The following is a 13520-nucleotide window of genomic DNA, read 5'->3' as shown; positions in this document are numbered from 1 at the left end:
GAGAAATGACCAAAATTGTAATTCCATTGGACCCCATAGTTATTGTTTAATTAAGCACACTGGAACTCTGCAGGAAGCTGGTGGTCGGGGGGGGGGAGCAGAGATGCTATCAATTAAAAAATGGGCAGTAAAGTGTTGGATATATATATATATATATCTGCTCCACATGTATATGTGTGCGTGTGTGTGTGGAGATATGTATGTGGATATATGTGTGTGTATATATATATGTGGAGCAGATATCTATATCTATATATGTGTGTGTGTGTGTGTGTGTGTGTGTGTGTATGTATGTATGTATGTGTGTATGTATGTGTGTGTGTGTGTATGAAACATTACAATATTAAATTACAATAATTTAAACCCGGGAAATCAAAATCCATACACCAGCCATTACTAGCAATGTTATCTCAAAAACAGACTAAAAGGATGTATAATCAATTGGCTTCTGTTTGCTGAGCATTAAAACATCTTTATTGCTTCCAGCATCTTACAGCACACTCCTATATGTGTCTACTCAGAAGTAAGCCCCCCTAGGCTGCAATCCTATGCACAGTTTCCTGTGGGTAAGCCCCATTGAACTCAATGGAACTTACTTCTAAGTAGACATGCATAGGATTAGGCTCCTAAATTCATGGAACTTACTCTCATGGAAGTGTGAATAGGATTTCAGCTTTAATGTTTCTAACCCTTCCTTCTCTGATTGTTAGTGAGAATTTAATAATGTAATGTTTCATACACACACACACACATACATACACACATACATACATACATACACACACACACACACACACACACACACATATATAGATATAGATATCTGCTCCACATATATATATACACACAATCAGAGAAGGAAGGGTTAGAAACATTAAAGCTGAAATCCTATTCACACTTCCATGAGAGTAAGTTCCATGAATTTAGGAGCCTAATCCTATGCATGTCTACTTAGAAGTAAGTTCCATTGAGTTCAATGGGGCTTACCCACAGGAAACTGTGCATAGGATTGCAGCCTAGGGGGGCTTACTTCTGAGTAGACACATATAGGAGTGTGCTGTAAGATGCTGGAAGCAATAAAGATGTTTTAATGCTCAGCAAACAGAAGCCAATTGATTATACATCCTTTTAGTCTGTTTTTGAGATAACATTGCTAGTAATGGCTGGTGTATGGATTTTGATTTCCCGGGTTTAAATTATTGTAATTTAATATTGTAATTTTGTTGACAGCTTCCAGAGGGACAGCCATGTTCGTCTGTTGCAGTAAAAACAACAGAGAGTCTATCATCTGGAGATTACGCTGAAATAAATCGGTAAGCCTTTAAGATTCCAGAAGACTCTTTGTTACGGTTTGTTGAACTACAAGATTTAACTCACCATGGATGCCAGCAGATAACCCAGGGTCAAATTTATAGGGCTTTTTTTATGTGCCAAAATTGGGTCCTACCTTCATGAAGTAAAATCACAAGGCATTCTGGAGCGAACCTGGGAAGAGCCAGGAACCCCAGTACGACCCGGAAGTTGATCTTTCAGCTCTAAAAATAGCGCTGGAGGCTTGGAAATGGTGCAGTTTTGCTGTGTGAAGGTAGGAAACACAGTTTTGTTTTGTTTTTAAAAATAGTCCTTTAAATTTGCCCCCCTCCCGGGAATCCGCAGATTTCTGTATCCATGGGGTTCCGGAACAGAACCCTGCCATGAATACCGTGGGTAGACTTGTACTGAATTATTCTAATTTGAAATGTAGGTATTGAAGTCTTTGCATATATTACTCCCACCCTTCCCAGATCACTTCCCAGATCACTTCCCAGATCACTGGTGCATGCAGAGGATTTGGGGAAGAGACATATCAGCCTTTGGAGGTGCTCGGAAGCAGTGAGACAGATTCTTGCACCTTCTGAGTTTCTTCAACGCTCTGTGTGAACTGAGGCTGACACCTCCCACATGTTATCTGTGCCACAGAATTTAGGGGAAAGGGGAAGTAGAGGACAACTCAGTCGATCCCCTTCCGTGTCTTCAGCGAATACACACAGAGAGAACTGAAAGGTGTGTGTGTGTCCTTCAGACACATGGATATTGGGAACATAATCTGTGGGCACAGTGACATCATGGGGAGGCATGGCCAGTGACACTCTCCCTCTTGGCAAGCGATGAAGTGCAGGCACCCTTCCCAGGTCTCTGCAGTGGAGAAAATTTGGGGAAGGGGGGCTAGTTCCCTCACCTGGCTTGAGGCATCCCCAAAAAGCTGTGAAATGATAAATCATCATTGCCATCGGCAATTTGGGGATCACATTTGACTCCTGGCTAGGATCACTATAGAGTACAGTCGCCTAAGTATCTTGACCATGGGCAATGGAAATGCAGAGAACAAAACATTCTGGATTACAGAAATGAGAATTAAAATGCATATGCAGAAGTCCCCACGTGACCTTTGCTGTACCCTTTCGGGCTGCAGGTGGGGAAAACCAACATTTGATTGCTCCCCTGCAAAATACTTCCAGGCATACAAAACTCAATTGTGAGGGAGAAAGCAGATCATTGTCTCCAACAGGATGGCTGCGCACCTCTAGGGAATCCTATTTTGTGTGAAGGACGATTCAATCAAGTACCTTAAGGGCGCAATCCTAACCCACTTTCCAGGACCGAGGGAAGGGCAATGCAACTCCAGGTTAAGGGAATAAACATTGCCTTACCTTAAGGAGGCCTCCGTGACTGCCCCCCAACTGCTGGATGCAGCGCATGCCCCACAGGCACAGCTGCAGATCCTAACCAACTTTCCAGCACTGGCATAGTGGTGCCAATGGGACATGTGCCGCATCCTGCAGTTGGGTGGCACTCATGGAGGCCTCCTCAAAGTAAGGGAATGCTTTGTTCCCTTACTGAGGAGCTGCATTGTCCTTATGCTGGTGCTGGAAAGTGGCTTAGGATTGCACCCTAAATCACTTAAGTATCCATCACACACTTGCAGTCTGAAATGGTACAGCAGGAGATGAATCCTGGCAAGCTTTGACTCATCCATATCAGTCGCCAAGGGACTCCAACCTGGGGCGGGTCCATACATGAGGTGGTCATTTCAGGAGAAGGACTGATCAGATGCATTCACTGCCAGCCCACCTCTGCCACTTCTCCACCCTGGATTTATGAAGGAAAAGAGGAACAGAGAGGAAGAGGATGCATGGAGGAGAACAGTGTAGTTCTCTCCCACTACCCTTCTCCACACATCCTCTTCCAATCCATCCTCCTCTTTCTTTCTAAATCCAGGGAGTGGAAGGAGGAGGAAGAATGGTTGGCAATTTCCAAGAATGAGGCAATTTCCTGGCTGTCTTCGGCACCAGAGGGTCTTGGGCTGCCCCTGCTTCAGTCAGAAGCTCTGTGTCCAACGTGGTTCCCTACCCCTGTGCCACCCCAGAAGGTTGGAAGATGGAACTGCAGGGAATTCATGCAGGGACTTGAGCACAGCAGAATCCTTCTACCTGGGGAATCAGATGATCCCAGACAACCAATCCCGTGCCACTGTTTAGTCTAAAACTCCAAGGTCTGCTGGGCCTTGTCTGAACAATGTTGCTGAGAGATGAGACAAAGCAGGACTGCCTGTCTAAGGGTCTGCCAGCCCTTGATCCCAAAAGCCAAACATATCTCAAGTTTGGAGAGCTCGTTGGAAAAGTCTCAAGGGGGAGGGCAAGGAGGGAATGCAAGAGAGCTACTTCCCATGCAAACCCAGGTCCCCTGTGGGTCTGGGAAGGCCGTAGACGTGGCACCGCGCTTAGTCATGGTGGTGCCGCGCATCTAGATGAGGCCGTTGAGTCACTGTCTGACTGTAGGCTTCCCCACCTCGCCTCTGAGCGCAGGTAGTGAATGCACAATGGACTTCCCAAGGGCACCGACTCCTGGGCTCTCCTTCACTGAAGGGCTCTGCTCTGTTAGCAAAACAGGACAGGCCTCGGAACAGAATATTCTATGCATTAAGAGCCATTGTTGGGCCAAAACCCCTCCCCACAATGCCTACCTGGTAGAAAAAGGATTGCCTTGAGGGTCGGGCTCCTGCTTCTCCTCAAAGGAAACCACAGGGAGGACAAGTAACCGCAGAATGCTTTTGCAGGCACACAGGAGCCCTGCTGGATCAGACCAAGAGTCTACCCAGTCCAGGATCCTCTTTCTCAGAGTGGCCAACCACATGCTCCCAGGAAGCCCACAAGCAAGACATAAACAGCAATAACCCTCTCCTCCTCTTTGCCCCTTCAGTGATTGATATTTAGAGGTAGACTGCCCCTGAACATGGATACTCTCTATAGCCACCACAACTGAACAGCCATTGTGCTTAGTCACCACTAACAAGACACATCCTTCTTCGTGAATTTGCCTAACCCCTTTGAGTTTTCTAACGAGACTTCAAAGCTTCCACTGATGGTTGCCATTTTTCCCCAGAATGCTCCTGTGTGGTGGCGTAGCTGGAGGGGGGGGCGGAGTGCTCAGCTGGTGGGGAGCCCCAGCGAGGCGGGCAAGCGGCCCCTCCCTTCGGAGCCATTCCCGGCGGGGGGAGCAAAATGGAGCCGTAGGGGGGAGGGAGAAAGCCGAACGGCTCCATTTTGCTCCCCCCGCCGGGAATGGCTCTGAAGGGAGGGACTGCTTGTCCGCCCCGCTGCTCCACCCCCCCAAGCTACGCCACTGCTCCTGTGAACAATGTTATATGATGGCATGGCATGGCACAGAGGGACATTATGGCAGAAAGAAAAATGATGGTAGCCGCCCGACAGCTGTCAGGAGGATGCACCACAGCCAAAAGGAGCCCGGTTGTCACTGCCAAACAGACAGTAGCTTGTAGAAGGGGGAAGTGAATTTCAACCCTTCTTCATTCCTGTTATGCCCCCCCCCATATCCACGGATCACATATCCACCATTTCAGTTAACCGCGAATGCAGGGAGACCCTCCAGGCCCCTCTGCACCCTCGGCTGTGGAGGCTCTTCTGAGCCCTGCACAGGCTAAGCACATCCTCCTGCAGCCTCTGTGTGGCTCAGAATGGCTGTTTAGGACAAAAAATGTCACTTCTGGTTTTATGAATAAACTGGAAGCGACCTTTTTCTAGTCTAAACGCCCATTCTTCGCAGAGGCCACGGGAGAACGCAGGAGTGTCCCCAGTATCCATGGATTCAGGTATCCATTGGGGTTCTGGAACAGAACCCCCACAGTTCCCGGGGCACACCTGTATATTGTGATGTTGTATGCACTCGTGAATTTAGCGATGTTCCCTTACTGAACTGTATCCTTATTTTGACACGGCCCCTGTAGGTCACTGAATGGGAAATAATAAAAGGAAATAATGTTGAAAAGTGCATCAGTGACAGTGTACAAGAGACATTGAGTAGGACCCCACAGCTTACCTGATTGCAGGTGTTAATGTCCACACCATTCCGCAGGTGGTCCAGAGCTTTGTCCAGGTTCCCAGAGCGAGCCGCTCGTAGAAAGCTGGTCGCAGCATCGGCCTTGGAAAGAGAAGAGAACGTGTCAACAGAATCGAATTGTCAGGCAGGGCTGAATGCGGGTAGTTCTCACAGAGGTAGTGATCTTGTCACTACAGACTTCAGGCTGAAGTTCATATGACTGGATGCTTCTCCAGGCTCCCCAAATTCCTGGCACATGGAATGCCAGCATGTCAAGAAGGGTTCTAGCCTAGCCATTAACTTCACATTCTAGTTTTATGGTTGCATGGAAGAGGATTTGCGCATGGGCTAACAGCCCCTCAACCCATGGCTAGGAAGCACATGGAAGGCCACATAGAGTACAAAGGAAATGAAATGTTTCATTTTGGGGAGGGGGGGAGAAGGGAGAGAGAAAGAGAGCATGCTTCTGGGTTAAAACCATCCTTCCATTTTGGGGATCTGACAAGAGACATCGAAATAGCTTCCACTTACATTCTAGTTGCATATTTAATTAATTAAACAAATATTTTAAATGCACCCTTAGTCCCCAATGGCCTCTTATCCAGAGGAAATGAAGACTGGAGAGACGTGCCCCTAGACCTTCTCATCACTCAGAGAAGCAAGGAGCATGCAATGTACAGCAAGAGAACGCAGAAACAGTTGGGAGACTCCAGACACCTGAGGCAGCATGCCAAGTGCTGCCCAATCCACTCAGCAATGTGCCAGCCACTGTTCGCCCCACAACCCTGCTCAGTGATCAATGGTCAGTGGTGTTCCTGGTCACTGCACTGTCCAGGGTACACTCCAGGAGTCACCCCCCTGGAGATGCCACCCTCCCATGCCCAATGCCTCCCCCTCCCATGCATTCTGAGGGTCAGGAAAACCACATATGGCCTCCCTGGCCCTCTGAAGGCCCTCTAAGGCTTTCTGGAGGCTGAAAATTGTCACTTCCAGTTTTTTGGCTGGTTTTTGGTTCCCTAAAGGCCTTCGGAGGGCCAGGGAAGCCATGAGCTGCATCCCCAGAACTCTGAAGGCCTTGTAACACCTTCTGGAGGCTGAAATCATCATTTCCAGTTTTCAACCTGGAAGGCCAGGGAGGCCGTGCATGGCTTCCCAGCCCCCAGAACGCTACTGGGGGGAGGCCCTCAGAATGGCATGCCGATATTGGTGACTGAGTGCTGTGGGGGGGGCACTGCAGGGGAGAGTGGATAGCAGTGAGGCATGGCCCCCAAGCCTGGTGCCCGAGGTATTTGCACACCTTGCCCCATCTCCGGTATGACACTTAGATTCAAAGAAGAGAGTGGATGTGCGGAAGGGAGAACAGTAGGGAGGAGAGTAGTGGCCTAGACCAGTGTTTCTCGACCAGTAGTGCAGTATCACCAGTGAGGTGGTGTCTGGTGGTACTCACTGGACCCCTGGACCTCTGCTGCCCAGCAGTGAGACCAGGAACGCTACACAACAAACAGTGGTAGGAGGCTCAGCTTGGAAGGTAGAGCTCCAAAGCATAGTTATCAAGCTCTAAAAAGCCTGTCCGTCTACCCTGAGCCTCTGTCTGTCAAGTCACATCTGGCCTCCCAACCCAGAAGTAACTGGCAATGATGTCATTACCAGTTACTGACAGTGGTACTTTGAATAGGTGAAGCAGTACAGTGGAGGAAAAATGTTAAGAAACACTGGCCTAGAGAATCAGGAGACACTCTAGCCAACCACACTCTTCTCCTCCACACTTTTCAAATCCAGGAAGTGGAAAGAGGAACAGTAGTGGGGGAAGGCAGGCAGGTGGACAAAGGCAGATCCCCTCTCTGCCAATCCACTAGCTGAAGGAACCATCTTAGTCAGCCTCATCTGGGAGATGCTACACTAACAGTACAATCCTATGCATGACTCCTCAGAAGTAAATCCCATTTAGTTCAGTGGAGCTTGCTCCCACATTCAGAGTACAAACCTCTATGCAGTTTCCTGGGAGTAAGCCCCACAGACATAAATGGGACTTACTTCTGAGCAGACACACCTAGGCTTGTTATTCTAAGTTATTCTGGCAGAATACTCTGAACAATCTCCCAAAAGAAGGCATAATTCCGTGCTCAAGCCACAGCATATAATTCTTAAACATCAGTGTGGTTCTCCTGCCCAAAGCACAAACCACCAACTCACTATTCAGCTGCAAGACACTTATTGAAAAGCTTTTACAAATAAACAGGGGCAGGAGGAGTAAGGACCAGGACAATCTGCTGATGTTCAAACAGGCCAGTGCTTTTCAACCACTGGTACTAGCAGAGCAGAAGTGGAACTTCCCAGTACGGCTCCACTGGTGGAGGAAGAGGATCAGACAATTTGAGACTACAGACCATTACCCTAGAAACAGAACCACAGAACCTGGAAGAGTTTCCAGCTATTTTCAGTGCTGAGGTCCAAACTCCTGTGGCACACCTGTGGACCTCTGGCGGCACACCAATGTGCCGTTTAACACTCGCTGGGCTAGAAGAACCCATGGTCATTTCAACACAGAAAGGCACTTCATTGGAAGGCACTTCCTCACCATCCTCCAAGCCCGGAGGGAGCCGTCAAGAGGAGAGTCACGGTATTTGCTTACATGCTATTGATTGACCCGTCTATCCAACGCTCTGTTTTTCTTTCTCCAGTAACACATTTCTTTGGGTTGATGGGAAGAACAAAGCATTATGGTGTCCACTGGGACACGGCCGCTCAATAATTCCTGACCACCTGCTGTCAAGGAGCATTGCATGACATCCCATTAACCATAGCTGGAACAAGGTGTGTGCTTCCAAAAAATATATTGATAGAAACCAGTGAGAAACATCATTCCAATAACTTGGAAATCTGAAGCACCCAAGAGTGCCCAATGGCCGATGCGGACTATTCAGTGTCCACCATCAGAATTTGACGATTTGCAGTAACGCTCAAGGTCAGACTGCATGTGACATGTAACGCATAGGGCGCAACTGTGGGTTTTTTCTTTTAAATAGAGGCCAGAGCAAGTTTAAATGGAGTGGAACTGTGGCAGGAGCATTAGGACTTGTCCTCTCTGCTACAATTCCAACCCCAACTGCACCCCATGTGCTATTTTGTAAAGGAAAAGAAACTTCCATTGAAAGCCAAATTTTTTCTCCTGCATAAAACAGCATATGAAGGGGGAGGAAGATCAGAATTGGAACCCCACTGGGAGCAAAATCGTGAAGACCCTGACCACCACTCCCCTGAATACCTTGATTCCCCCAGCCTCCAAACCACTGTTGGAGCATTCTCCATAAGGTCCAGTTTGACTTTGGTATTTTACAACACCCAACACCTGCCACATTTTGCATGGATTCATTTATTTCACCAGTACTCAAGACAGACAGACACATACCCTCTCCAAAGAGTCACCAACCTCAAAACCGTCTGTTTCGTGCTTCTCAGTGTTTGTCCTCCACTGTAGCACTTCACATGATCCACCTATTTGAAGTACCACCGGATGTAACTGGCAACTTCATCATTGCCAATTGCTTCTGGGTTGGGAGGCCAGACACGACGCAACAAGCACCAGTAAGAGGCTCAGGGTGGTGCAGAAAAGCCTGCTTTGGAGCTCTGCCCACCGAGCCAAGCCTCCTACTGCTGTTTGTTGTGTCACGTTCCTACTGGGCAGCAGGTGTCTGGGGGTCCCATGAGTATCACCAGACACCGCTTCAAGTACCACTGGTGGTACCTGTACTACTAGCTGAGAAACACTGGTCTGTTTCAATTGGCAAATTTCATGGTCAAATCCAAATTGTAAAACTCAAAATTTAAGGTTTGGTCCTGATGAAAAATCACCCCCAATGGCAGATTCCCTCCCAGCCCAGGGCAGACACCTGAAGAAGCAGAGTTTCCCTGGGACCATGGCTTGGGGGGGGGGGGAAGGGTTTCTTCATAATTCCAGCCCCGATCACTTCCCCTTGTGGTGCCTTGTACAAAAAACTTAGGCAAGGTTTTGTTTAACGTTTAATGTGACATGCAGTCTGATCCTTACCAGGGCAGGTGAGTGTGTGTGTTGTAAGTAACTTTAGGACTTGTTTGATCACAGTTGACAGAAGGACAAAGGGAGTGAGTGCATGTATCAGAGCTGATGCTCTATCTGATCTTTCTATCGCAGTCTGGTGCCTGGTCAGCTCTATTGATGCTCTATGTTTCTACTGACGCCTGGTCAGCTCTCTGCAGCTTGGCCTGAGCTTAACCAGCCCAGATTTGAACTCTTGCATCAGCCTTCAGGAATGGAAGCTGGGCCCCCACTTCTCCTGCTGCAGTGGAAGTATAGGAGCAGGTGCGCAAGGGGGGGCAGTTGGCTACGGAAGACCTGTTTGCTATAGTTAACTGTGCACTTTCTGCAAGGGACCCTGGGCCAGGAGGCCTCCTGAGTACAGGAGAGGGAAGAGGAGTAAGAACGGAGAAGGAAGGAAGCTGGCAACACACTGAAGAGCAGTATTTGTGAATGGAGCAGGTCCAGGTCCTTACACAACTTCCCAAATGATTTTCCTGGGCCCTCCCCACTGCCAATATACACGTTCATAGTCAATAAGTCCAAACCTGCAATAGCAAACCAATCTAGTTCAGCATTCTTGTTTCGCAGCCAGATGTCTCCAGGCAACCCAGAAGCAGGGCATGAACAAAACAGCCCTCCCTTATTGTTAGTCAATAAGTATCTGATAAGTATCAGATATTCACAGGTAGAGTGCCTCCCCAAATGGAAGCTCCATTCTTAGTCAACATAAGGAGACTTCTGGTGCATGAGACCAAAGGCACACATAGCACAGACTCCAGCCTCCAACAGTTATGTGCGTTGGAGAATCAGGCCACAAACAACAGCTCTCTCTCTCTCTCTCTCTCTGTTGCTCCCTAGTAAACCTACAGACCAAGTCCCCTTGTCCTTGGCACAGCAAACCCCCATCCCAAAAGGTTGGTGTAAAACATGCCAGGGCCAACGGAGCAGGTCTCAGGGCCTAGGTGTGACCCAGAAGCCGCTTTGGAAGCATCTGACACTGCCGCCGATCCACAGTTGCTGGAAACAGCGAATGCCCAGCCCACGGATGCAGAGAGCCACGTACTCTCTAATTCTAGTTGTTCCGTGTTTCTCAACATTTGTCCTCTGCCGTACCACTTCACATGGTCCACCTATTTTAAGTACCACCAGAAGCAACTGGCAATGACGTTATTGAGGCTCAGGCTGGACAGGAGGGCTTCTTCAAGCATGGAAAAGCATGCTTTGGAGCTTCCTACTTCTGTTCATTGTGTCACGCTCCTGGTCTCGCTGCGAGGTGGTAGGAATTCAGGGGTCCCACAAGTACAACCAGACACCACCTCAAGTTGAGAAACACTATTCTAGTCATTCAACACAGCTGTTCTCATACAATCTTCCACTGGGAGTATCTACATATATCCATACCTACTCAGAAACAAGTCCTTCTGAATTTAATGGGACTTACTCTCAGGTAGTGCTGGCCCAAGACCTCCTGATGCCTGGGGTGACTTGCCACATGATGCCCCCCCTTGCCCAATGATGTGCCAGCCTCTGCCCCTCCCACTCTCCAGTATTCTAGCTCAGTGCTTTCATCCCCTCCACATTTCGTCTTCTTCCCCTCCCCTTCATTTTCAATCCAGGGAGTAGAAAGAGGAGCAATGGAAGCAAGTAGGAAATGGGTGCCCCCACCAATCTGCTGCCAGGCTCCAAATCCTAAGCTGCCTGCTGTACCGGGACCTGCCTCCCTGTCTCCCCCCACGCCCCCACCTATCCCTCCGCCACCCAGCATTTCGGGCGATCACAGAGCAGTGGCGCACCGGTGGTCCACCGGCACTAACGGCTTGCGAACGTGCTTTACGGCACGTTTGCAACAGTGCACACCAGTGGTAAGCTGGCACACACCGTTTAGAACTGGGCCCTGAGGCAACTGCTTCAGTTGGCCTCATGGATGGGCCAGCCCTACAGGTCATGCAGTCTGTACAGGGTGTCAGTCTGACTGCATGTCTGAATGCTGCTAAGATGGCAGAAGAAGAAGAAGAAGAAGAAGAAGAAGAAGAAGAAGAAGAAGAAGACGACGACGACGACGACAACAACAACAACAACAACAACAACATTTTTTTCCAACCAAAAATATATTTTTGCCTAAGTGAGCATTTTGCTTCTCAAGGAAAATTAAACTACATACATAAGAAGACCCAAGTCTGTTTTTGACCGATTGATTGCATTACAGTCACAGCTCAAGCCTATGCATGCCTACTCAGAAGTAAGTTCCATTGAACTTGATGGGACTTACTCCCAGGTAAGTGTGTATAGGACTAAAGCCTTGGACCCATGCTTGCAAGGTGATCTCACTGTCAGCTGTGCATCAAATATTTTAAATACATATTTTTAAACAGATAATATTTTTAAATATTAAATATTAATCAATATTTTAACTAAATATTTTTAATAGATAAATAAAAGCTCCCGGAAGTTCCCAGCATAGGAGTTTATCTTTTTCTGTTACCCAGTAATTCCCACATATAGTGATGATACTATAGGAAAAATTAATAAAAATATTTTTAAAAAGAAACTCATAAACCCCATCGCATGACAGGCATTTCATCCTGTTTGGCCTCACATGTCCTATTTTTTTTGAGACAGTCTCATTATTATGTTCCTGGCAAACCACCATTTGTCTTTTTCTTTGTTGCTGCTACCCTGTACACCTGCAGGAAAGGAGACCAGCTTCCTTTCATCCCTGCCTCCTCCATAGCTTGCCCAGCCAAACCGTAAACGTTGCACACTCGTTTCTGAATGATAGCAGCAATTCTATAATAAGTGAAACCAGACCCACTGTGAAATTCAAGGCTCTCTTAAGCACCCTTGAGGCTTTAGACCAGTGCACTGAAACAGGCTGCAATGCTATGCACACTTACCCGAGAGTAAGTCCCATTGCAATAAATGGGACTTACTTCTAAGCAGCCATGAACAGGATTGTGCTGACAGCCCTCTCCAGAAACCAGAGAAGATGGACAATTGCAGACCAAAAGAAAATATAACCTAGAGCAGGACCCATCCCTTCCAGAAACACACAACTGGGAAGCAGCAGACACTGAGGCATCCCTGGTACCAGAAGCACCCAAGGGTGACCCTGATTTCACCCATGAAATGTGGGAGAGTGTGGTTTTGTGCAAAGTGGCAGCCTACCTTCTATCACTGCATCACTGACAGTGCAGTCCTAAGCATATCTAAACATGTCGACATATCTACACCTTAGACTGCAAACATTATTGGTAGCTGCCACAGACACTACCTGCTTGCCTGAGTCCCTGGGCATGCACAAAGTGCACAGGCATAGTTTCTATGCTGGGCTTTGATGTCATTCAGAAGCAATGAAAATTGTGGCTGCTGCTTCTGGGTGTTTGCAAAACCTGTCACTTCCTGCAAGTTTCCTTTGCGTGGCTGAGAACCTGGGAGAGGAGTAGACCTGCCTCCCCCCCCCCAGCACAAAACAAGAGGCTTCTGTGATGCCTAGACAGCTCAAGGGTCTCCTGGGAAAACCAGCAGGTTACCCAACAAAGATGTGCAGTTACTGCTGGCAAAATCACAACTGCCTTTGTGAACAACAAACCATTTAGGAGCAAACATTTCCCTGCCCTATAACTCTGGGCATAAGAACAAGAGCCCTGCTGGATCAGGCCAGGTTCCATCTAGTCCAGCTTCCTGTATCTCACACTGGCCCACCAGATGCCTCAGGGAGCACACAAGGCAACAACATAACTGTATCCTGGTGTATCCCCTTACATCTGGCATTCAGAGAGAGGCAACCTCTAAAACCCAGAGGTTGTGTATAGCCATCAAGACTTGTAACCTGTGATGGACTGTTCCTCCATCAATCTGCCCAGATCCCTTTCAAAGGAATCTAGGTCACAGGGCATCACAACTTCCTGTGGCAAGGAGTCCCACAGATTAATTAAGTGCTGGTTAAAGACATATTTCCTTTCGACCATCCTAAGGGCCCAATCCTATCCAACTTTTGAGCACCAATGCAATAGCGATGCAGCCCCAAGATGAAGGAATATATGTTCCCATATCTTGAGGAGGCCTCTGTTAATGCCTCCCCAATACA

General features: G+C 48.0%; 1 protein-coding gene across 7 annotated transcripts in view; it reads right to left on the bottom strand.

Moving 5' to 3' along the window:
* ANK1 (ankyrin 1) overlaps positions 1 to 13520 on the bottom strand; it is a 120775-nt gene that overhangs the window by 86141 nt on the left and 21114 nt on the right. For all 7 annotated transcript variants that reach the window (XR_010794969.1, XM_066639197.1, XM_066639202.1 and 4 more), the window contains exon 2: positions 5377 to 5478. Coding sequence is in view for 6 of the 7 variants with exons in the window: in XM_066639197.1 (XP_066495294.1) it covers positions 5377 to 5478 (102 nt within the window). In the remaining variant the exon portion in view is untranslated. The remainder of the gene's footprint in view (positions 1 to 5376; positions 5479 to 13520) is intronic.

The sequence above is a fragment of the Tiliqua scincoides genome, chromosome 11 (assembly GCF_035046505.1).
Source record: "Tiliqua scincoides isolate rTilSci1 chromosome 11, rTilSci1.hap2, whole genome shotgun sequence".
NCBI classification, from domain to species: domain Eukaryota; kingdom Metazoa; phylum Chordata; class Lepidosauria; order Squamata; family Scincidae; genus Tiliqua; species Tiliqua scincoides.
This window is presented reverse-complemented; position numbering and strand designations above follow the sequence as displayed.